The sequence below is a fragment of the Neltuma alba genome, unplaced genomic scaffold (genome assembly GCF_004799145.2).
Source record: "Neltuma alba isolate B1F8T4 unplaced genomic scaffold, ASM479914v2 tig00011897_pilon, whole genome shotgun sequence".
Taxonomy (NCBI): domain Eukaryota; kingdom Viridiplantae; phylum Streptophyta; class Magnoliopsida; order Fabales; family Fabaceae; genus Neltuma; species Neltuma alba.
The window spans coordinates 93,032-110,460 of NW_021636495.1; the positions used below are offsets into that span (position 1 = coordinate 93,032).

The window sequence follows — 17,429 nt, forward strand, 5'->3', positions numbered from 1 at the left end:
TTAAATTATGTATATAATATTTATTATATATATTTGTATTTGTTATTAGAAATATTATATATTTATTTATTTTTGTAAAAGAATTTCGCAAGTGTTTCTCAACTCAACTGGCAAAGGTTTCAGCATGCGCGTAGGTGGTCTCAAGTTTGAACCAATACTTCTCCACAAATTAGCTGAATTTGTGACGTGGCAATGATGTGACAGCTCATAATGATGGATACAAGCCGATGACATGGATGCTATGATGACGTGGCTGCATGGGAGAGAGGAGGAGTTGAGGTGGCATCCAGTGATGGACACATAGCGATGATGTGGACAAAGAGATGATGTGGCAACATGGGGGAGAGAGAGGAGTTGTGAGGTGGCAACTATTGATGACGTGGCGGCTCATAGTGATGGACACATGGTAATGATGTGGTATTTTAAATTTAAAAAATAAAAAAAATTTAGCAACAGATTAGTGATGGAAATTTTCATCACTAATTTGTGATGGAATTCCGTTACCAATCCATCATTATTTTGTGATAGAATTTTTATAGACAGAATTTTGAATTCCGTTACTAATTATTTAGTGACGGAAAAAATTCAATTTCATTGCTAATTTGATGTTTTTTTTGTGGTGATTGATAATCATATAATTATATCATGGGACATTAATAAGTGTATTAGACATATGATATGCGGGTGGAGAGAAAAACAATCATATGATAGTGCTAAAAAATATTAACTTTCACTCCTATCTTTTTCATATGAATCACAAAATTAAAAAAAAAAAAAAATTAAAGCTACTCATGCCGTACAAAAAGAATACGCCTTTGTCAAAAGTCAAGTCAAAAGCGACATGGCCACGTGCTTGTGTATAGGATCCCCTTGGCCTGCCACTTGATGAACTTATTAATTAGAGTTAATCATCAATGATGTGAATTTAATTTCTATAAAATTAATTTTTATACTCAAAATAAGAAGAAAATGGTGTGGCGTAACATGCATCGGGGCAAAGTCAAATGTTGTCACATGTCACCAAGCTTCATCACTGTCACTCACATACCTTCGTTTTTTATTATTATTTTTAAAACCAGAAGCCAAGTGCGCCAGGTTGGTTTGTCTTTTTATGGCCAGTAGAGCTGTTCCGCTATATTGAACGAGCGGTGTACGTTTAATTAAAATCGGATCTTTCATTAAAAGCTTCAAAACTTAATTGAAAAAAAAAAATTAAAGCAGCGGGGGCCAGGCAACATGAAGAATCTTTCGGGTCCCTTTCATTCATTGAATCTCAACGGCGTGAAGAGCAAAAACAAAATCTCAACGGTATAATGATTGTCAAATTAACTAATTATACTAGCTTCGAGGGCTAAAGTATAAAACACTGTCCAAATATATTTCCCTGATCATCAATTATATATGATACCACCTAAATTCTTGATTATTAAAAAGCCAGTCAACTTCAGGATGTTAGCTAGAACAAACCAAGCTAACATAGTCTGATATTCAAAGTTTTAGTCCAGGTAAGGCTACTCATTCTCAACTCATTAACGGGCTATGTTAGGGCACTCATCTTTAAATATCAGATCATGGATAACTAGGAAAGTCGTCACTAAACATACCTTAATGGATTGTGGTCAGATTCTATTTCTGATACACAGGATCCTCTAACGAGGCAAGTGTAGAGCATACTCGGAATTTCTGATGATAGAAGAAAAGTATTATAAGTGAGGACCTTCAGAAGAAGAGAGGAATTTAAAGAGAATTTATGAAGAACGCACACTAGTATTATACAAGAGAGGTATTACAACTCCTCCTGCCTGTAACTATGGGCAAAACGTGGTTTATATAGAAAATCTCGGTCATAACATGACAAAACCTAATAGTAAAGATTTTAAACACCATTATTACGACATGATATAAAGGCAAAGATGCATTTAATGATTACAACAAGACAAACAACTTTAATTATTACAACAAGACGAATTACTTTAATAAAGATAAAGATAAAGTAGACATGTGACATAAAGTAGATTCCTGGTGGGTCCTGCTTATCTTTTAATATGATACAAAGTAAATTCCTTGATGATTATGTTCCCCTAGTCTTTGTAGATGGGTTCATGACTTAGGGACAGGTTCATGACGTCTTCTGGGTCAGAGTTGTCAGCATCAGAGTCAGATCCCTGTCGTGTAGTGTGAAGGATGTCTTCTCCTTGTGGCCTGTTCTTCTTCAAACTTTGTGAGCAGGGCCTCATAATCATCATCTTGATTAGGGTCTTGGGATTCTCCTACAAGGAATGGAATTTGTGACTGAAGACTTAGCTGAGGAAAATAGAGTCCTTCAGGTTGAGTGAGCTAAACTTGTGAGTCCTCTTGATCAGGATTTTGGGATGCTTCTGCTGGAAAGGTATTTGTTGGGATTGGAGGTCTAACATCATTCATGATAAAGCTTCTCTAAAATTCTTCAAGAGTTGAACAGCTGGCCCCATGTGCCGAACTAGGAGGATTGGAGGAAAAGGTCCAAGAGAAAGACATGCAGTGTCTTCTCCAGTGTCTGGTTCATTAAGCGAGCTAATGTCTTTCCAAGTTTCTCCATTAATAACTTTTCATCTTTGGGCCATAAGGGAGTAGTAATCCAGAGAGTTAGATGAATATCTATGTAAAGTCCTCCATCAGCATTTTTCTCATAACACCTGTAAAAAGTAAACAAACAGAAAAGTTTCTTTTGTTTCGAGGATGATGCATTCCAGATATTATGATTATCAAGGATTTTTCAAAGTTTTCCTCTCTGATAGGGAAGAGGAGCAAGCATCTCAAAAAGAGTGACAAGAGGAGAATTTTGGTTTCTTGAATCATTTAGATGGTGGTATACGGATAAGACTGAGAAAGCTATGGCACAGGTGTAATTGACTAAGATGGACCAAATATGCCATAAAAGTTCTTCCGGCATAGGTCCTTTGATAATGGGAATGGTGAGGCATGGAGCATCAGCATCAAAGTGCTGAGGATATGGGTGAATTCTAGTATTCATAAGAAGAAGGCGGAGCTAGTAAAACATAGTGCTTCTGGCAAGGTTTTGGACATCTGAAGGGGTTTCAAGACGGGATCCAAAAGGAAAAATAGTGGTTCTCATTCTGTGAGGCATTTCTGGTTCAGAGATAGTTAGAATGAAAAGAGGTTGGTGTGTGGAGAGTGACAAAAGCTTTAGAGGTTGAGGAGTCTTCTGAGGTCTTGAGAGGTAGGCTACAATGGTGTTCTAGTGAACTTTGAGATGATGGACAGTGAATTTATAGTGAGAAAACCAGTCCTTCCATCAGAGTAATTGGCTATCTGGCAAGATCTTTCTCTTGGGATTAAGCATCTTGGGAAAAGACGTATTGTTCATTTCTACTCTAAATTGATAAGGACTGAGATGAAAGCTAAACTTCTCAATTGCTTTTTTGACTACAAGAACCTCCTTATAGGTAGCATGATAATGTTTTTCTAACTCCTTGAATTGTTCGCTTGCATGTTCACAATAGAATCTGTTTCCATTTATCTCTTCAAGGAGGACAACTCCCTAAAAATCATCACTGGCATTAATCTGGAGGATTCATAATCCTTTACCAGGAATCTTTAAAGGAGGTAGATGCTGAGAAATTCTTTTGAGAATTTGGACAGCTGAAGTCTGGTTTGTTCCCCATGCAGGAGGATTTTTTTTCAAAAGCTTGGACAGCTGGCTAGTATGATTAGACACATGAGGGATAAAATCCCTAATATAATTGATAATCCCCAAAAATTGCTGAATTTGTTTGGTTGTGAGATTCTCATATAGAAACTTGAGAAATTCTTTTGCAATATGTGGTCCAGGATAATACTAACCATTTTTAAAATTCATTTCAAGAAATTCTATGCTTCTGACACCTATTTCTCCTTTCTTTACCGACAACATGATCCTATATTTTTCAATTATTTTGCCAAATTGGGTTAATAAAAGTTTATGGGAATCTTTATCATTTGAGAAAAGCAAAAGGCCATCTATATAGATGAGAAGGTTGTCAGAAATAGGTTCAAAAATTCTGGTCATGGCCTTTTGGAATAGTGATGGGATGACTTTAAGCCCAAGTGGCATAACAGTCCATTGATATTAGGCATTTGGAATATAAAAAGCAGTTTTAGGGCGATCTTCTAGGTGAATACCCAATTGTCAAAAACCCACTTTAAGATCAAACTTGGAAAAGATCTTGGCATCTTTAAGATGGACTGCAAGTGAACCGGGCTTTGGTAAAGGGAATTTGTCATCTTGAAGAAAGATATTGAGAGGTTTATAATCAATAACTAACCTTTTATTCCCTCTTTTGATTTCTGATCTTTTTTCAACATCGAATGCTTGACAAGCCCAATCATATTTTTTTGGTTCAATAAGGCCTTATTTGAGAAGTGCAGCACATTCTTCCTTAGCAAGTTTAAGATCTTCTGGGTTCATTCCTAGATGAGAAGCCTTTGTGGGATTGATATCTTTACTCTTCTTGAAGGGAAGTTTTATGAAAAACTCTTGATTTTTTCATAATAAAAATGGATGAGAGAATTGTTGATGACTATCAACACAAAACTTAAGAAGATGATCTTGAATGCCTTCATATCATGGTGGTGCTTGTTGTATTTTAAACAAACTAGGAATTTTAGTATATGCATTAAAGAAATTTTTATATTTAATTCCTTTAGAAAGTACTTGAAGATTCTTAGTGTGATAATAAGCATCAAATCCAATAAGGAGATCTTTTCCAGGTAGATCACTTCTGAGAACTTTAATCCATAAAACACATCCTGGAAAAAATTGAATACCAATCTTTCTCCATGAAATCCATTCAATCTTGAATAAGTTTAAGTCTACAGTGACAAAATATTGATCAAAAGGAATCTATTCTTTAGGAGGAAGAATGTCAGGTTTCATGATAGTTCTGCAAGCTCCAGTATCAATGAAACCAATAACAGGAATGGGTTTTTCATATTTTCCTGGAAGGATATAGATTTTGACATTTGGTTTAGGGATGGTTTTATTATGTTCTGGCTGAGAAGAAAAAGATCCAAGGGATCTTGGAGAAGACAGATTTTGTTGCAAGGTATAAATAGGTTGTTCAAAGGAGTATAAATATCCTTGGTGATTGGGATGAGGATTCGGAATCAGTTTCTTCATCTTCAGAGAAAGAAAGAACATATTGTTTTTCTTTATCTTCAGCATCTTGTTCTTCAATAACATATTCAATATCTTCATCCTCATTGATCATTAGAACAATCTGCAAGTACTGCAACATCTTCACATCTTTTTTGTCTTGTTAGAACAATTTTTTGCAAAATGTCCTTTCTTTCTGCATATATAGCATCTATTAGACTTCTTTGAATAGGGCTTGTGCTTCTTAAAATACCTCAAAAAAGGTTTTTTTAGATCTTCTAGAATATGAGCCCTTTTGGTATCTGAAGTGACGATAATGAGATTTTCTCTTGGTAGAACAAGAGCAACCTTTATGGTCTTTGCACTTTATCTTCATATAAGGTTTCTTGTAAGCCTGCTCCACTTTTGATTGATCTTTCAGCATTCCTTTGATTTGAAGAACTTTTCTTGCTCATAGAGTTTATCTATAATTGCTAATGTTAGCTGGTAAATTTCTTCTATAGAAATGTCAGTCATATTTCTATGGAGTGCATTGATAGCTCTATGAAGCTCTGGTCATAGTTCACCTAGAAGAGAGGCAATAAAAGTATGTCTGAGGTTGACATCATTGGCTCCTCCGAGCCTATAATATTTCTCAGACATTCTTTGGAAATACTTCTGCAGGTCTCTTTTGTCTAAAGAACAACATTTTATCTCAAAGTATTCTTGATTATGTCTTTCATCAATGATATGAAAATCACTAATAAATTCTTTATGAATCAGTCCCAAGAAAGTTCCTACATTATCGACCCTAACTGCTGTAATTTTCTGATAGTCACTGAGGCTTTGAAACCATTCTCTTAATGTTTCTATTAATCTTGAGAGAAATTCTGTGAGAACTTCCTCAAGATTTGTATCATGTCGGGCAAACTGCAAATCAATCCATGCTCCAAAGTCATAGAGTCTATCTCTCCATTTTTCTGGAGGAAGGTCATCAAAAGTAAACCATAGACCTGTAGTTGGCTTATAATCTGTTCTTTTTGGCTCAGATGTATTTGGGACAACCGATTCTCCGTCAGAGGGATCTTCAACTGTAGGATCTGGTTGGACCATTGCTACTTTGAAAATATCAGCATGATATGTCTCAGAGTCAGAGCTAGAATTATATTCAGTAGAAAAGTTGGATTCAGATTCTGAGCTATCAACTGATGATAATTGATCTTTATTCAAGGATTGGAGAGTAGCTATGGTTTTGTTTAGATCAACAACTTCTTTTTTCTTTTATTTGTCTGGACAGAAGTTTGTTTTGGTAGAGATGATGGTGGAATTCTAATTATAATTCCTTAAGAGGATGGTGTTTCTTCAGTGGGTTTAGGATGTGAGGGTGATGGTTGAAAAGGGTTTTTAGATGAAGGAAAATGAGGTGGTCTTACTGGAGGTCTAGGAAGAAGATTTGGTTGTACTTGATGGAAGGGTTGGTTGGGTTTCCTTAACTGTCTTAAAATGGGATAAGACATTTTGAAAACCTTACTATAATCATACTCTCTTGGATAAGAGACAAGTGATGTTGGATATTGGAAACTGGAAGGGTAAGATGGATAAAGGTCATAAATGGTTTGTGAATGATCCTTTGCAATGTCTAGCCCGATCCTTTGTAAATCCTTTTAAATTTGTGACAGTTCTTGCTCCTTTCTGGTAAGTTCTGGTCCAATGTATCATTTTTCAGTAAACCACTTCAAATCTGTATCCAATTGATAAGCCTGAGAAGACAAGGTCACATAAAGTTGTTTGACCTTATCAGAGACTTGATCTAGTCTGCTTGCTAGAGTATCAATTTTGAGAGTTAGCAAATCGAGCTTTGAGTCAATCTTTGTCAAGGTTCTGTTCTGACCGATTGCATTTTAGGTCTGCTAGTTAAGAAATTCTTCTGCTACTGAGACTGGTCTAGCTTCACTAGTAGGAGAAATCTCTGTTGGGATTGAGAAAGGTCTTGCTGAAACCTTTGTTTCTCTGTTAGTTCTTCTTTCAAGAGGAGGAAAATCTTGCTCATAGGGATCCATCATTGCTATACACAGAATGTGTTGTTGGATGACAGGAATCACTAGATCTGGCCTTTGTTTAGGAAGGAGATCTTTATGGCTTATTTTTTTAAGTAAATCATATAGGGATAATTCACTAGAAGAAACAGTAGGAATAGGAACTTTCCAATTTCTAGTTTGCTGTTTTGGACCATGATCATCATCATCATCATGATAACTGTAATTCTTGTGGGAACAAGGAGATGCATGGATTTTCTTCTCCTTTTTCTTCTTTGCTGCTTACCTGATGGGATAAGACCATCTAGATTCATCTTCATTGTCTGATGTTTCCTACCAATAAGGTGTATCACATTCACAATCAGGATCATATTCTTCTAGTGCATGATCCCAAATAAAATGACCATTTATGTGAGACACATAACATGGTTTGGCATTTTGGTCTACCCAAGCAATTGGAGGGTCTCCCTTGGATGGAGTATAAGCTGGGATAATAGACAAAATATGTTCGGAAGGAACAGAAGGAGCTTCTTGGCTTGGTTTTAAGAAAACGGTTTTGACTATGCTGTTTGGAATCTTTTTTATCTCTAGGGGAGTAGAGGTGTGGAAATCTCTTTGAACACCATGAAATTGTTTTTCATAATTGGTGATCCATTTAAGAGGCATCAACTGAGCAAGTTCTTCGTTAGGAATCTGCCAAAAAATCTGGATAATGGAAGTATCATAAGCTCTTTCAAATACCACATAAAGAGCATCTTTAGTGGAATTTGGAAAATAAAAATCAAGAGCATGATTCTGAAGTCTGTAGATAATCCGATGATGAAGAGTTGCTGTGATAGCTCTGGGATCTTGATCTGGTCCAACTATCTGGATCTGGACATTCAATCTATCTGTCAAAGTTGGATCTAAGAGTTTTATGTTGAAATCCGGAGCCATATTAAGGATGATACTACTATTGCTAAGAGTGGTTAAAATAGCACCAATCAAAGTATTACTATAAGAAGTATAGGTAGTATCACCTAGAGAAACTTTAGCCATGGCTGGAATCCCTTTTCTCCCATTAAGTATAAGAATAAGACGTACAGCACTAACATGGAGATAAGTATAACCCTAAACCTTCCACTCATCAATTAAAGGCTAGGCTATGTCAATAGTAATATATTGTTCAAATGAGGTGGCACGAAGACCACAATTCAGAATGGTTTCAAAGTCTCAGTGACTATCAAAAAATTACAGCAATAAGAGCTGATAATGCAGGAACTGTCTTGGAACTCATTCACAAAGTATTCTTGGCGATTTGGGCTTTCCTTAATTGTCTTAAAATGGGATAAGACATTTTGAAAACCTTACTGTAATCAGACTCTTTTGGATAAGAGATAATAAAAATGGATGTCATTTCTAATAATATTAGTACTTAACAAACAATAATTATGTAATTATATGTGAATGTTTGAAATTGATAGGCGATGATTATTCAAATTGAAGAAGTAATTATCATCAATTTGAAAATTAAATATTTTGAATAAAAGTTAGTTTTTACAGCAAAATACCTTTTTTTCCTTGGCTTTACGATACACACACACATGCAGCTTTAAACAGCAGAGATACTTGGAATATCCTCTAGCTAGGAGCTTCATATCTCACTCGCAAGCCCTTGATGTCACCATTCCTCCAATGATCCAATGGGTAATACCTAAGCTTATGTTGCATAAAGACATGGGTTCGAGTCTTTCCGCCAATGTGATGTGATTATCTTCGCTGGTAGATTATTTATGCAAGCATTTCTATAAACATTTTTTGAGTCATGAGGCCTCATTCTAGCAAGGCTTTGAAACTCGTCTCACCTAAATTTTCTCCGACATGATAATGACGATAATACAAACAGCAACGATCATTTTGATTTTGTTTAAATCTTGTAAAAAAGAAAAAAAAAAAAAAAAGAAGCACCAAAATGATTATCTTCATCATGAAATCTTGAACGTGATCCTTTAATTAGAATATTAAAATGAAATGGTCAAACTTACACAAGGAACCATGATTTTATTTGTTGAATCGGTGGGCATATATTATTTGGAAAAAAAACTTCTATCATCGCTTAGAGCGTGATGCACAGTAGTTACAATTAGTGAGCTGAGAATACGTACGTATTCCAAATTAATCCAAGTTTGAAACTTGTTGGTTTAAAATGTAGCGTATCGCTTCCAACATGGTTTTTCTTCCATTTGGCTAAACTATTGGTTGTATATATGCATGCCAGATAAATGCATGCATGCACGCACCATAGGTTGTACATTATGTCCCTACATGATTAAATTTGTGATTCATATTCCCAAATGTTCAACATCGTTACATATTTACCCGAGTTTGCATGCACAACAATGGCTTAATTTATTAGAACGTGAGGACGTGATCATATAAATTTTGAACATCACTCAAATGCAAGTACTACCTCTGGTCTTAATATAATTATAAGACCTTGTTTGTAGACTACAGATGAGGTCTTTGAAGTTAACTTACCCTTAATTTGTTGCTTTAGGGTTACTCCAAAAATTAACCGAATTAATGCAATATAGTGCACAATCCAGGTCGTATTCACTTTGAGGAGCCGAAAATGAAATTAAACCCTAGTAAATAAATACAAGTAACCTAAATTATAAAAAGAATTTTTGATTTGAGAATTTCTAATTAAACACCATAAATTAAATTGAAATTAAAATACTTTTTTTTGTTTTTATGTAAAAATGATTAAAATGAATGAAGATTAAAGAAATGAAAATGAGACACACAAATAACACTGATAAAAATCAATCTTCCAATTCAACAACGCAGGCAATCATCACTCTAAAAGATGTGGGAGTTAAAAACAATGAATTAAGAATTATAATTAAGCTTTTGATACAACAACCGAGCCACCTCAAGTTGCCACAAAATATTTTCCTAAAATCCCAACTTACTAACTGCAACCAGAATAGTAAAATGGGATTAAGGATACTAAAAACCAATGCTTAATTAGAACTCTTAAATCCAAAATAACAGAATTAAAGCTAGCAAGAGACAATATGATCCAAAATTCTAAGCCACCTTAAAAAATCACAATATATTAACTCCAAAATCAATACAAATGTCATAACCACAATATTATAATTGAAATCAAAACTATAAACAGCCCAATATCAAATACTAAGCAATAATTCAGTCACAATAATCTCCAAATATAATCAGATTAAGCAATACAATTATCCCAACAATCAGAAAAACTATCCTAAGACCTAGGAATTGTTAAACAATTATTGAGTAAGAAATTAAAGCAACTAAAACTCCCCTTTGATGATCCAAGCTCCTGCCATTATTGTTGAATTGGAAGATTATGAAATCTAGCATCGGTTTGCCATCAAAAATGCCATAATCAGAGCTCTGTTACGGTTTTCCACGGAAGAAGACGGTGACGGAACTGATTTTGCTGTCTCACTCGTTCTGTGCGCCGGCAAGGAGAAGAAGAAGGTGAAGGTGTCGTCGCTCACTGGTTCGTCGCCCAGCTCCTGCTTCTCGCCGTCACGAGCTCGTGTTCCGTGACAAACTCAATTATTTTTATATATTTTGGTATCTTTTATATGAGTTTTGTCAGCTTAATTGGTCTCTTTTTGCCTTAATTGATTTAATTTATTTTATTTTGAATTATTATTTTATAGGGGTAAAATTGTCATATTTTGGTTTAATTGTAAGTAATTGGTTTTTTTGAGGACAATTAATGCTACCTTACTTTTGAATTTTGTTTGCAGGTTTTTGGAAGAATTAAAAATATAAAAAAAAGAAGAAAAGAAAAAATATATATATAACAATAAAAAAAAAGGGGAGAGCAAAACGAAACGTTTTGCCCTCCCCCAACCTAATAATAATAATCACTCACACACACACGGAGGGAGGCACGAAAAGAAGACGTAGGCGCGGCCGAACACACACACACGATACAAAAACAGAGCAAGCGGCGCACAAAGAAAGACACACACGCGAGGCGGCTGGAGGGAATACACGAAAGGCAAGAGCAGAGCATGCCGAACAGAGGAGAATGGAGACACACACATACGCGGAGGCGAAGACGCAAGAAAGAAACAGGGACGCGAGGCGCGGCTGGAGGGAACCCACGGGAGGCAGAGCGAGTCATCGAATTATAGTTTTCACAGCCGCTTCTTCCTTGTTCTTCATGGCAGGACATAGTAGACTATTGGAGGCAGTATTTTTTATGGCAGTCCGTGGCTAGCTTTATTAATCCTCTAATTCAACAACAATGGCAGGAGCTTAGATCATCAAGGGGGAGATTTAGTTGCTTTAATTTCCTGTCTAATAATTGTTTAACAATTCCTAGGTCTTAGGATAGTTATTCTGATTATTAGAAAATTTTGTGTTGTTAAATCTGATTATCTGTGGGGATTTTTGTGGCTGGATTAATGTTTAGCATTTGACATTGGGTTGTTTATAGCTTTGATTTCAATTATGATGTTGTGGTTATGACATTTATATTGATTTTGGAGTTAACATATTGTGATTTTCTAAGGTGGCTTAGAATTTTGGATCATATTGTCTCTTGCTAGCTTTAATTCTGTTATTTTGGATTTAAGAGTTCTAATTAAGCATTGGTTTTTGACATCCTTAAACCCATTTTACTATTCTGGTTGCAGTTAGTAAGTTGGGATTTTAGGAAAATATTTTGTGGCAACTCGAGGTGGCTCGGTTGTTGGATTAAAAGCTTAATTATAATTCTTAATTCATTATTTTTAACTCCTACATCTTTTAGAGTGATGATTGCCTACATTGTTGAATTAGAGGATTGATTATCATCAGTGTTATTTGTGTGTTTCATTTTCATTTCTTTCATCTTCAGTTATTTCAATCATCTTTTATATAAAAGAAAATAACAAAAAAAAATTATTTTAATTTCAATGTGATTCGTAGTATTTAATTAACAGCTTTTCAAAATCAAAAATCTCTTTCTATAGTTTAGGTTACTTGCATTCATTTACTAGGGTTTAATTTCATTTTCGGCTCCTCAAAGTGAAACGACCCGAGTTTTGCACTATATTGCATTAATTCGGTTAATTTTTGGAGTAACCCCAAAGCGACAACTAAGGGAAGTACAACTTCAAGTGGCGCCGTTGCCGGGGAGCCAAGAAATTGGTTCCCTAGTAATTAAGTATCAAGTAGCCTTGATTGGGGTTCATTTGTTGAGCCTTTTTAGATTTCATTTTTGTTAGTTTTTGCATTTTCTTTAGTAGTTTGCATTTGTTTCTTTTGATTTTTCATAGCATTTTTTTTTCTTCTTCCTTTGCATAAAAAAAATTCAAAAATACAACTAAATATCTTCATTTTTCATTCATTGCATTGCATTCATCTGTTTTCTTTTGCTTAATTGCTTCTGGTTGATTGATTGTTTATGCCAAGAAAGGGTAGGTCTAAAACCCTAGTTCCTTCCAATCTTGAGCTTCAAAGTTCTTTAAGAGAAGTTAGACAAGACCAAAGGGTAGAAAGGACTAGTGAGGTTGAACTAGACAATTTAACTGATCTAGATTTGGTGGTTGACTTAGGTGACATAATGGAAACAGTTAATAATCCTAATGGTAACAACAATGGTGGTAATGAGAGAGGGGGCAATGGACATAATGGGGAGCATGATAGAGTAGGAGAGAATAATGGAGATAACCCTAGAAGAAGAACCATTAGGGAAGCCACTACTTCTGATGCAAATTATGATCCTTTTAATGTTGCATGCCCTAATGTTGATGTTAATTTTGAGATTAAAGGTCCACTGCTTAATTATTTGCCTAAATTTCATGGTTTGACAGGTGAGGACCCATACAATCATCTGAAATCTCTCTCTATGGTATGTGCTAGCATGAAGCCGGTTGGGGCTAATCTGGATGAGGTTCTTTGGAAGGTATTCCACTTGTCTTTGGAGGGCAAAGCGCGAGAATGGTACATGAGCTTGCCTAGTTATATGGCAGATGCCTACCATAACTGGAACAACCTCAGAAAAGCATTCTTGGAGAAGTATTTCCCTGCTTCCCGGACTTCTACATTGAGAAAAGAGATCTACTCTGCAAAGCAAGATTATGATGAGTCATTGTATGACTACTGGAACCGTTTTCAGGACTTGCTTTCTAGATGTCCACACCATCAGATTCCAGATGAGCAGTTAGTCCAATACTTTTATGATGGACTTAAGACCCAAGATAAGGGGATGTTGGATGCTGCTTCTGGGGGTTCTCTTATTGATTTAAATGCTGAGGAGGCATGGGAACTTATCAAGAAAATGGCATTGAACCATCAACAGTATAGCATCAAGGAGTCTAAAAATGTCAATGCAATGCATACTAATCCTTCTTCAGTCCACATTCCTCAATTGGACACATTCACTTCTCAAATTGCTGCTTTGACTACACAGTTGAATAAGCTTGCATCTCACACTCCCCCTGTTGACACTCAGACTCCTAATTCTATGGAGATGACTGCACCTAGTTGTGAGCATTGTAATTCTGTTATGCACATCTCTGCTGCTTGCCCTCATAGATATGAGGAAGTTTCTACCATGTATCAAGGAAGGGCCAATCAATCTAAGCAATAGAACCCATACTCAAACACATATAATGAAGGATGGAAAGCTCATCCAAATTTCCGATGGGGAGGAGGTGACAATAGGCAGGTTCAAGAAGGGTTTCAAGGGAATATGGTTCCTCAAGGACAATCTTACTATGGAGGGTTATAAGGAGAATCTTCTAGAGCCATGTCTACCCCACAGCAATCACAGTCTAAGGATGATGAGCGATTCTCTCGAATACTCAAGGGCATTGAGGCAATGACTGAGCACATATCTAAATCTGAAGCTAAATCTGAAGCTAGATTTGCAGCCCTAGAGAATAGGATGAAGCAATGGGAAACTAGAACCTCTAATTTGACTTCTTATGTCACTAAGTTGTCAAATGGTGTGAGTGAACAGCAAGCTAAGACTAGTGGTTCAATGCCTTCCAACACGGTGATAAATCTTAAATCTTTGAATGCAATTACATTGAGAAGCGGTAAGGAAATTGGTGCTAAGACAGTGCAATTCAAAGATGATGAAGAGGGTGAAGAACCGGTTGATGAAGAGATAGAAGTTGAGTCTCCTCCTTCTAAAACCACTCAAGACATTCCCATGACTACTCAAGAGACCTTCATTCAATCCAAAGGGCCAATAGAGAAAGGATCATCTTCTAAAGGTGATGAGGTAAATATTTCTGACTTGCCTTTTCCTCATTCATATCTCATGAGTAAGAAAGTTGTTGAAAAGAAAGATAATGATGAGCTTTTTGAAATGTTTAGCAAACTTGAGGTTAGTGTGCCATTACTTGATTTGATTAAAAAGATGCCTAAGTGTGCTAAGTTTCTAAAAGATCTATGTACAAACAAGAGGAAGTATAGGCATAGTGAGAGAATCCAATTGGGGTCTAGTATTAGTGCTATCTTCAAGCCACAACTACCTATTAAGTGTAAAGACCCGGGTTCCTACACTATTCCTTGTACCATAGGCAAAACAAACATTTCACATGCCTTACTAGACTTAGGTGCAGCCATAAATGTTATGCCTACCTCTATCTATGAGAGTTTGGGTATTCATGCCTTGAAAGACACCAGTATTGTGCTAGGTTTAGCTGATAGGACTGTGAGACACCCTAAGGGCTTTCTTGAGGACGTTTTGTGCAAGTGAAGGGTCTTGTGTTCCCAGCTGACTTTTATGTGCTAGATATGACTGATGAGATTAAAGCCGATAGCACTTTGATTCTAGGAAGACCTTTTCTTAGAACAGCCCAAACCATAATTAATGTGAAAGACGAGGTCATTACCATGGGCTTTGGGGACCAACAGATTACCTTCAACATTTCTGATGCTATGAGTCAAGGTTATGCAGATTGCTCTTACTTGGGTGTTAATTTGATTGATTGTGCTGTTAATGATGTTGATGATTTGCATGAATCTGAGATGCATGAACATGATTGGTATGGTGAGATTGCTAAGCATGATGATGCATTTACTTGTTTATCTACCCCTCATTCTTCTTCTTTTTGCTCATGTTATGGTGACGTGGTGTGTGTTAACTGTTTAGAAGTTGATCACCTCCTTTCCATCTCTCATGATTTTGATGCATCATCTTGTCTTAACTGTGATTCTGCCTTGAACATTACACTTGATGATAGCCTTGAGAAAGGCGAGTTTGTTGATTCTGCAGGTACTGATGATAAAGGAGCTGTTACATAAGCTACACCGATAGCTTCTCCTTTGAGTGGTGCTGGAACATTAGAAGAGGCTAGCAACAAGCTTGCTACTGACTTAGTCACTTCTAATCCCACTCTTTCTTGTGATTTACTTGATGTTTCTGTTGATAAAATTGATACCGATCCTTCTTTTTGTAGGTCATCCAAGAATGGCACTGAGCTGGGAAGTGGAGGACATACATATCATGATGAGCTTATATCTCCTTCCCCAAGCCATATGGACATGCCGCTTGCATTGAATGCACTTGACATAAAAGAATTAGTTCCTTCTATTGTGCAACCTCCTGATTTAGAACTGAAACCCCTCCCCTCTAATTTGAAATATGTCTTTCTTGCTGCTGATTCTAAATTGCCTGTTATTATTTCCAGTTCTTTGAGTAGTTCTGAAGAAGAAAGACTAATTTCTGTATTAAAGAGTCATAAAGGGGCTTTAGGATGGTCTTTAGGGGATATTCCAGGAATTAATCCATCAGTTTACACACACAGGATCCTTTTGAATGAAGGGTCCAAGCCAGTTAGGCAACCACAGAGGAGACTAAATCCTCTCATTCTGGATGTGGTTAAGAAGGAAGTCTCAAAGTTGTTGAGTGTTGGGATCATCTATCCCATATCAGATAGTGAGTGGGTAAGTCCGATACAGGTAGTACCAAAGAAGAGCGGTATCACAGTAGTGAGAAATGAAAATGATGAACTGATTCCAACTAGGGTTCAAAATGCTTGGAGAGTATGTATAGACTATAGGAAGTTGAATGATGCTACGAGAAAGGACCACTTTCCATTACCCTTTATAGATCAGATGTTGGAAAGAATTTCAGGAAAGTCTCACTATTGTTTTCTTGACGGTTTTTCTGGCTATTTTCAGGTACCTATCGCTCCTGAAGATCAGGACAAGACTACCTTCACATGCCCTTTTGGTACCTTTGCTTATCGAAGGATGCCATTTGGGTTGTGTAACGCTCCAGGCACCTTTCAAAGGTGCATGATGGCGATATTTAGTGATCTTCTAGAGCAAAACATGGAAGTTTTTATGGATGACTTCACTGTTTATGGTAAGAGTTTTGATGAGTGCTTGAATAGCCTAGAGCAGGCTCTTGAGAGGTGTATCGATAAGAAATTGGTTTTAAACTTTGAAAAGTGTCATTTCATGGTTGATAAAGGGATAGTCTTAGGTCACCTCATCTCCCAAAAGGCGATTGAGGTTGATAGGGCTAAAATTGAAGTTATTTCATCCCTTCCTTATCCTACTTGTTTAAAGGATTTGAGGTCTTTCTTAGGGCTTACAGGACTGCCTACAAGACCCCTATAGGCATGTCCCCCTTCCGGTTGCTCTATGGCAACGCTTGCCATCTGCCTATGGAGATCGAGCACAAATCTTATTGGGCAATCAAGGCATGTGATGCAGATCTCGAATCTTCACTTGTCAATCGAAGGATGCAACTCCAGGAACTTGAAGAAATGAGACTTGAGTCCTACGACAATGCCAGAATCTACAAAGACAAATTGAAAATGATTCATGACAAACAGATTCTAAGGAAGCAGTTTCATGAAGGTGACAAGGTTCTAAAGTTTAAAGCCCGGTTGAAGCTGATGCCTGGGAAGTTTGTCACCAAGTGGGAAGGTCCATTTAGAGTTACGAAAGTATATCCTTTTGGCACGGTGGAGCTCGCAGATGAAGAGACCGGTATAACTTCACAAGTCAATGGCCATCTGCTGAAGCACTACCATGAGGATCACAGACCTCCCTGATCACCCGGTTGTTCCCTTCCACCCTACTCTTTTACTTTCTGTTGTATTGCTGGTGATATCTGTTTGCTGAGATATTTAGGAGTAAGTGTGGGGGAGGGAACTTTTCCAGTAGTTGTAGCTGTTTATTTCTGTTTAGTAGTTGTTTGTTTTGTTTCTTCTTGATTCTGCCATCTCTTCTGATCACTTAATTTATACTTGTCTATTCTCATTTCACATTATCTTAACATTGAGGAC

General features: G+C 36.5%; 1 protein-coding gene and 1 long non-coding RNA gene across 3 annotated transcripts in view; both read left to right on the plus strand.

Moving 5' to 3' along the window:
- Positions 1-17,195, plus strand: part of LOC114719194 (uncharacterized) — a 47,578-nt gene extending 30,383 nt beyond the window's left edge. The window contains exon 2 of one of the 2 annotated variants that reach the window (XR_003737893.1): positions 16,724-16,755. Coding sequence is in view for 1 of the 2 variants with exons in the window: in XM_028904654.1 (XP_028760487.1) it covers positions 16,809-17,195 (387 nt within the window). In the remaining variant the exon portion in view is untranslated. Of the gene's footprint in view, positions 1-16,723; positions 16,756-16,808 lie in introns of those variants that run through there. The other variant, XM_028904654.1, reaches the window with a different exon arrangement.
- On the plus strand, positions 1,576-13,250 carry LOC114719195 (uncharacterized). Its single transcript, XR_003737894.1, has 3 exons — positions 1,576-1,587; positions 2,118-2,126; positions 13,179-13,250. It is a non-coding gene; the product is annotated as an uncharacterized LOC114719195 (long non-coding RNA).
- Positions 17,196-17,429: the final 234 nt, after the last annotated feature.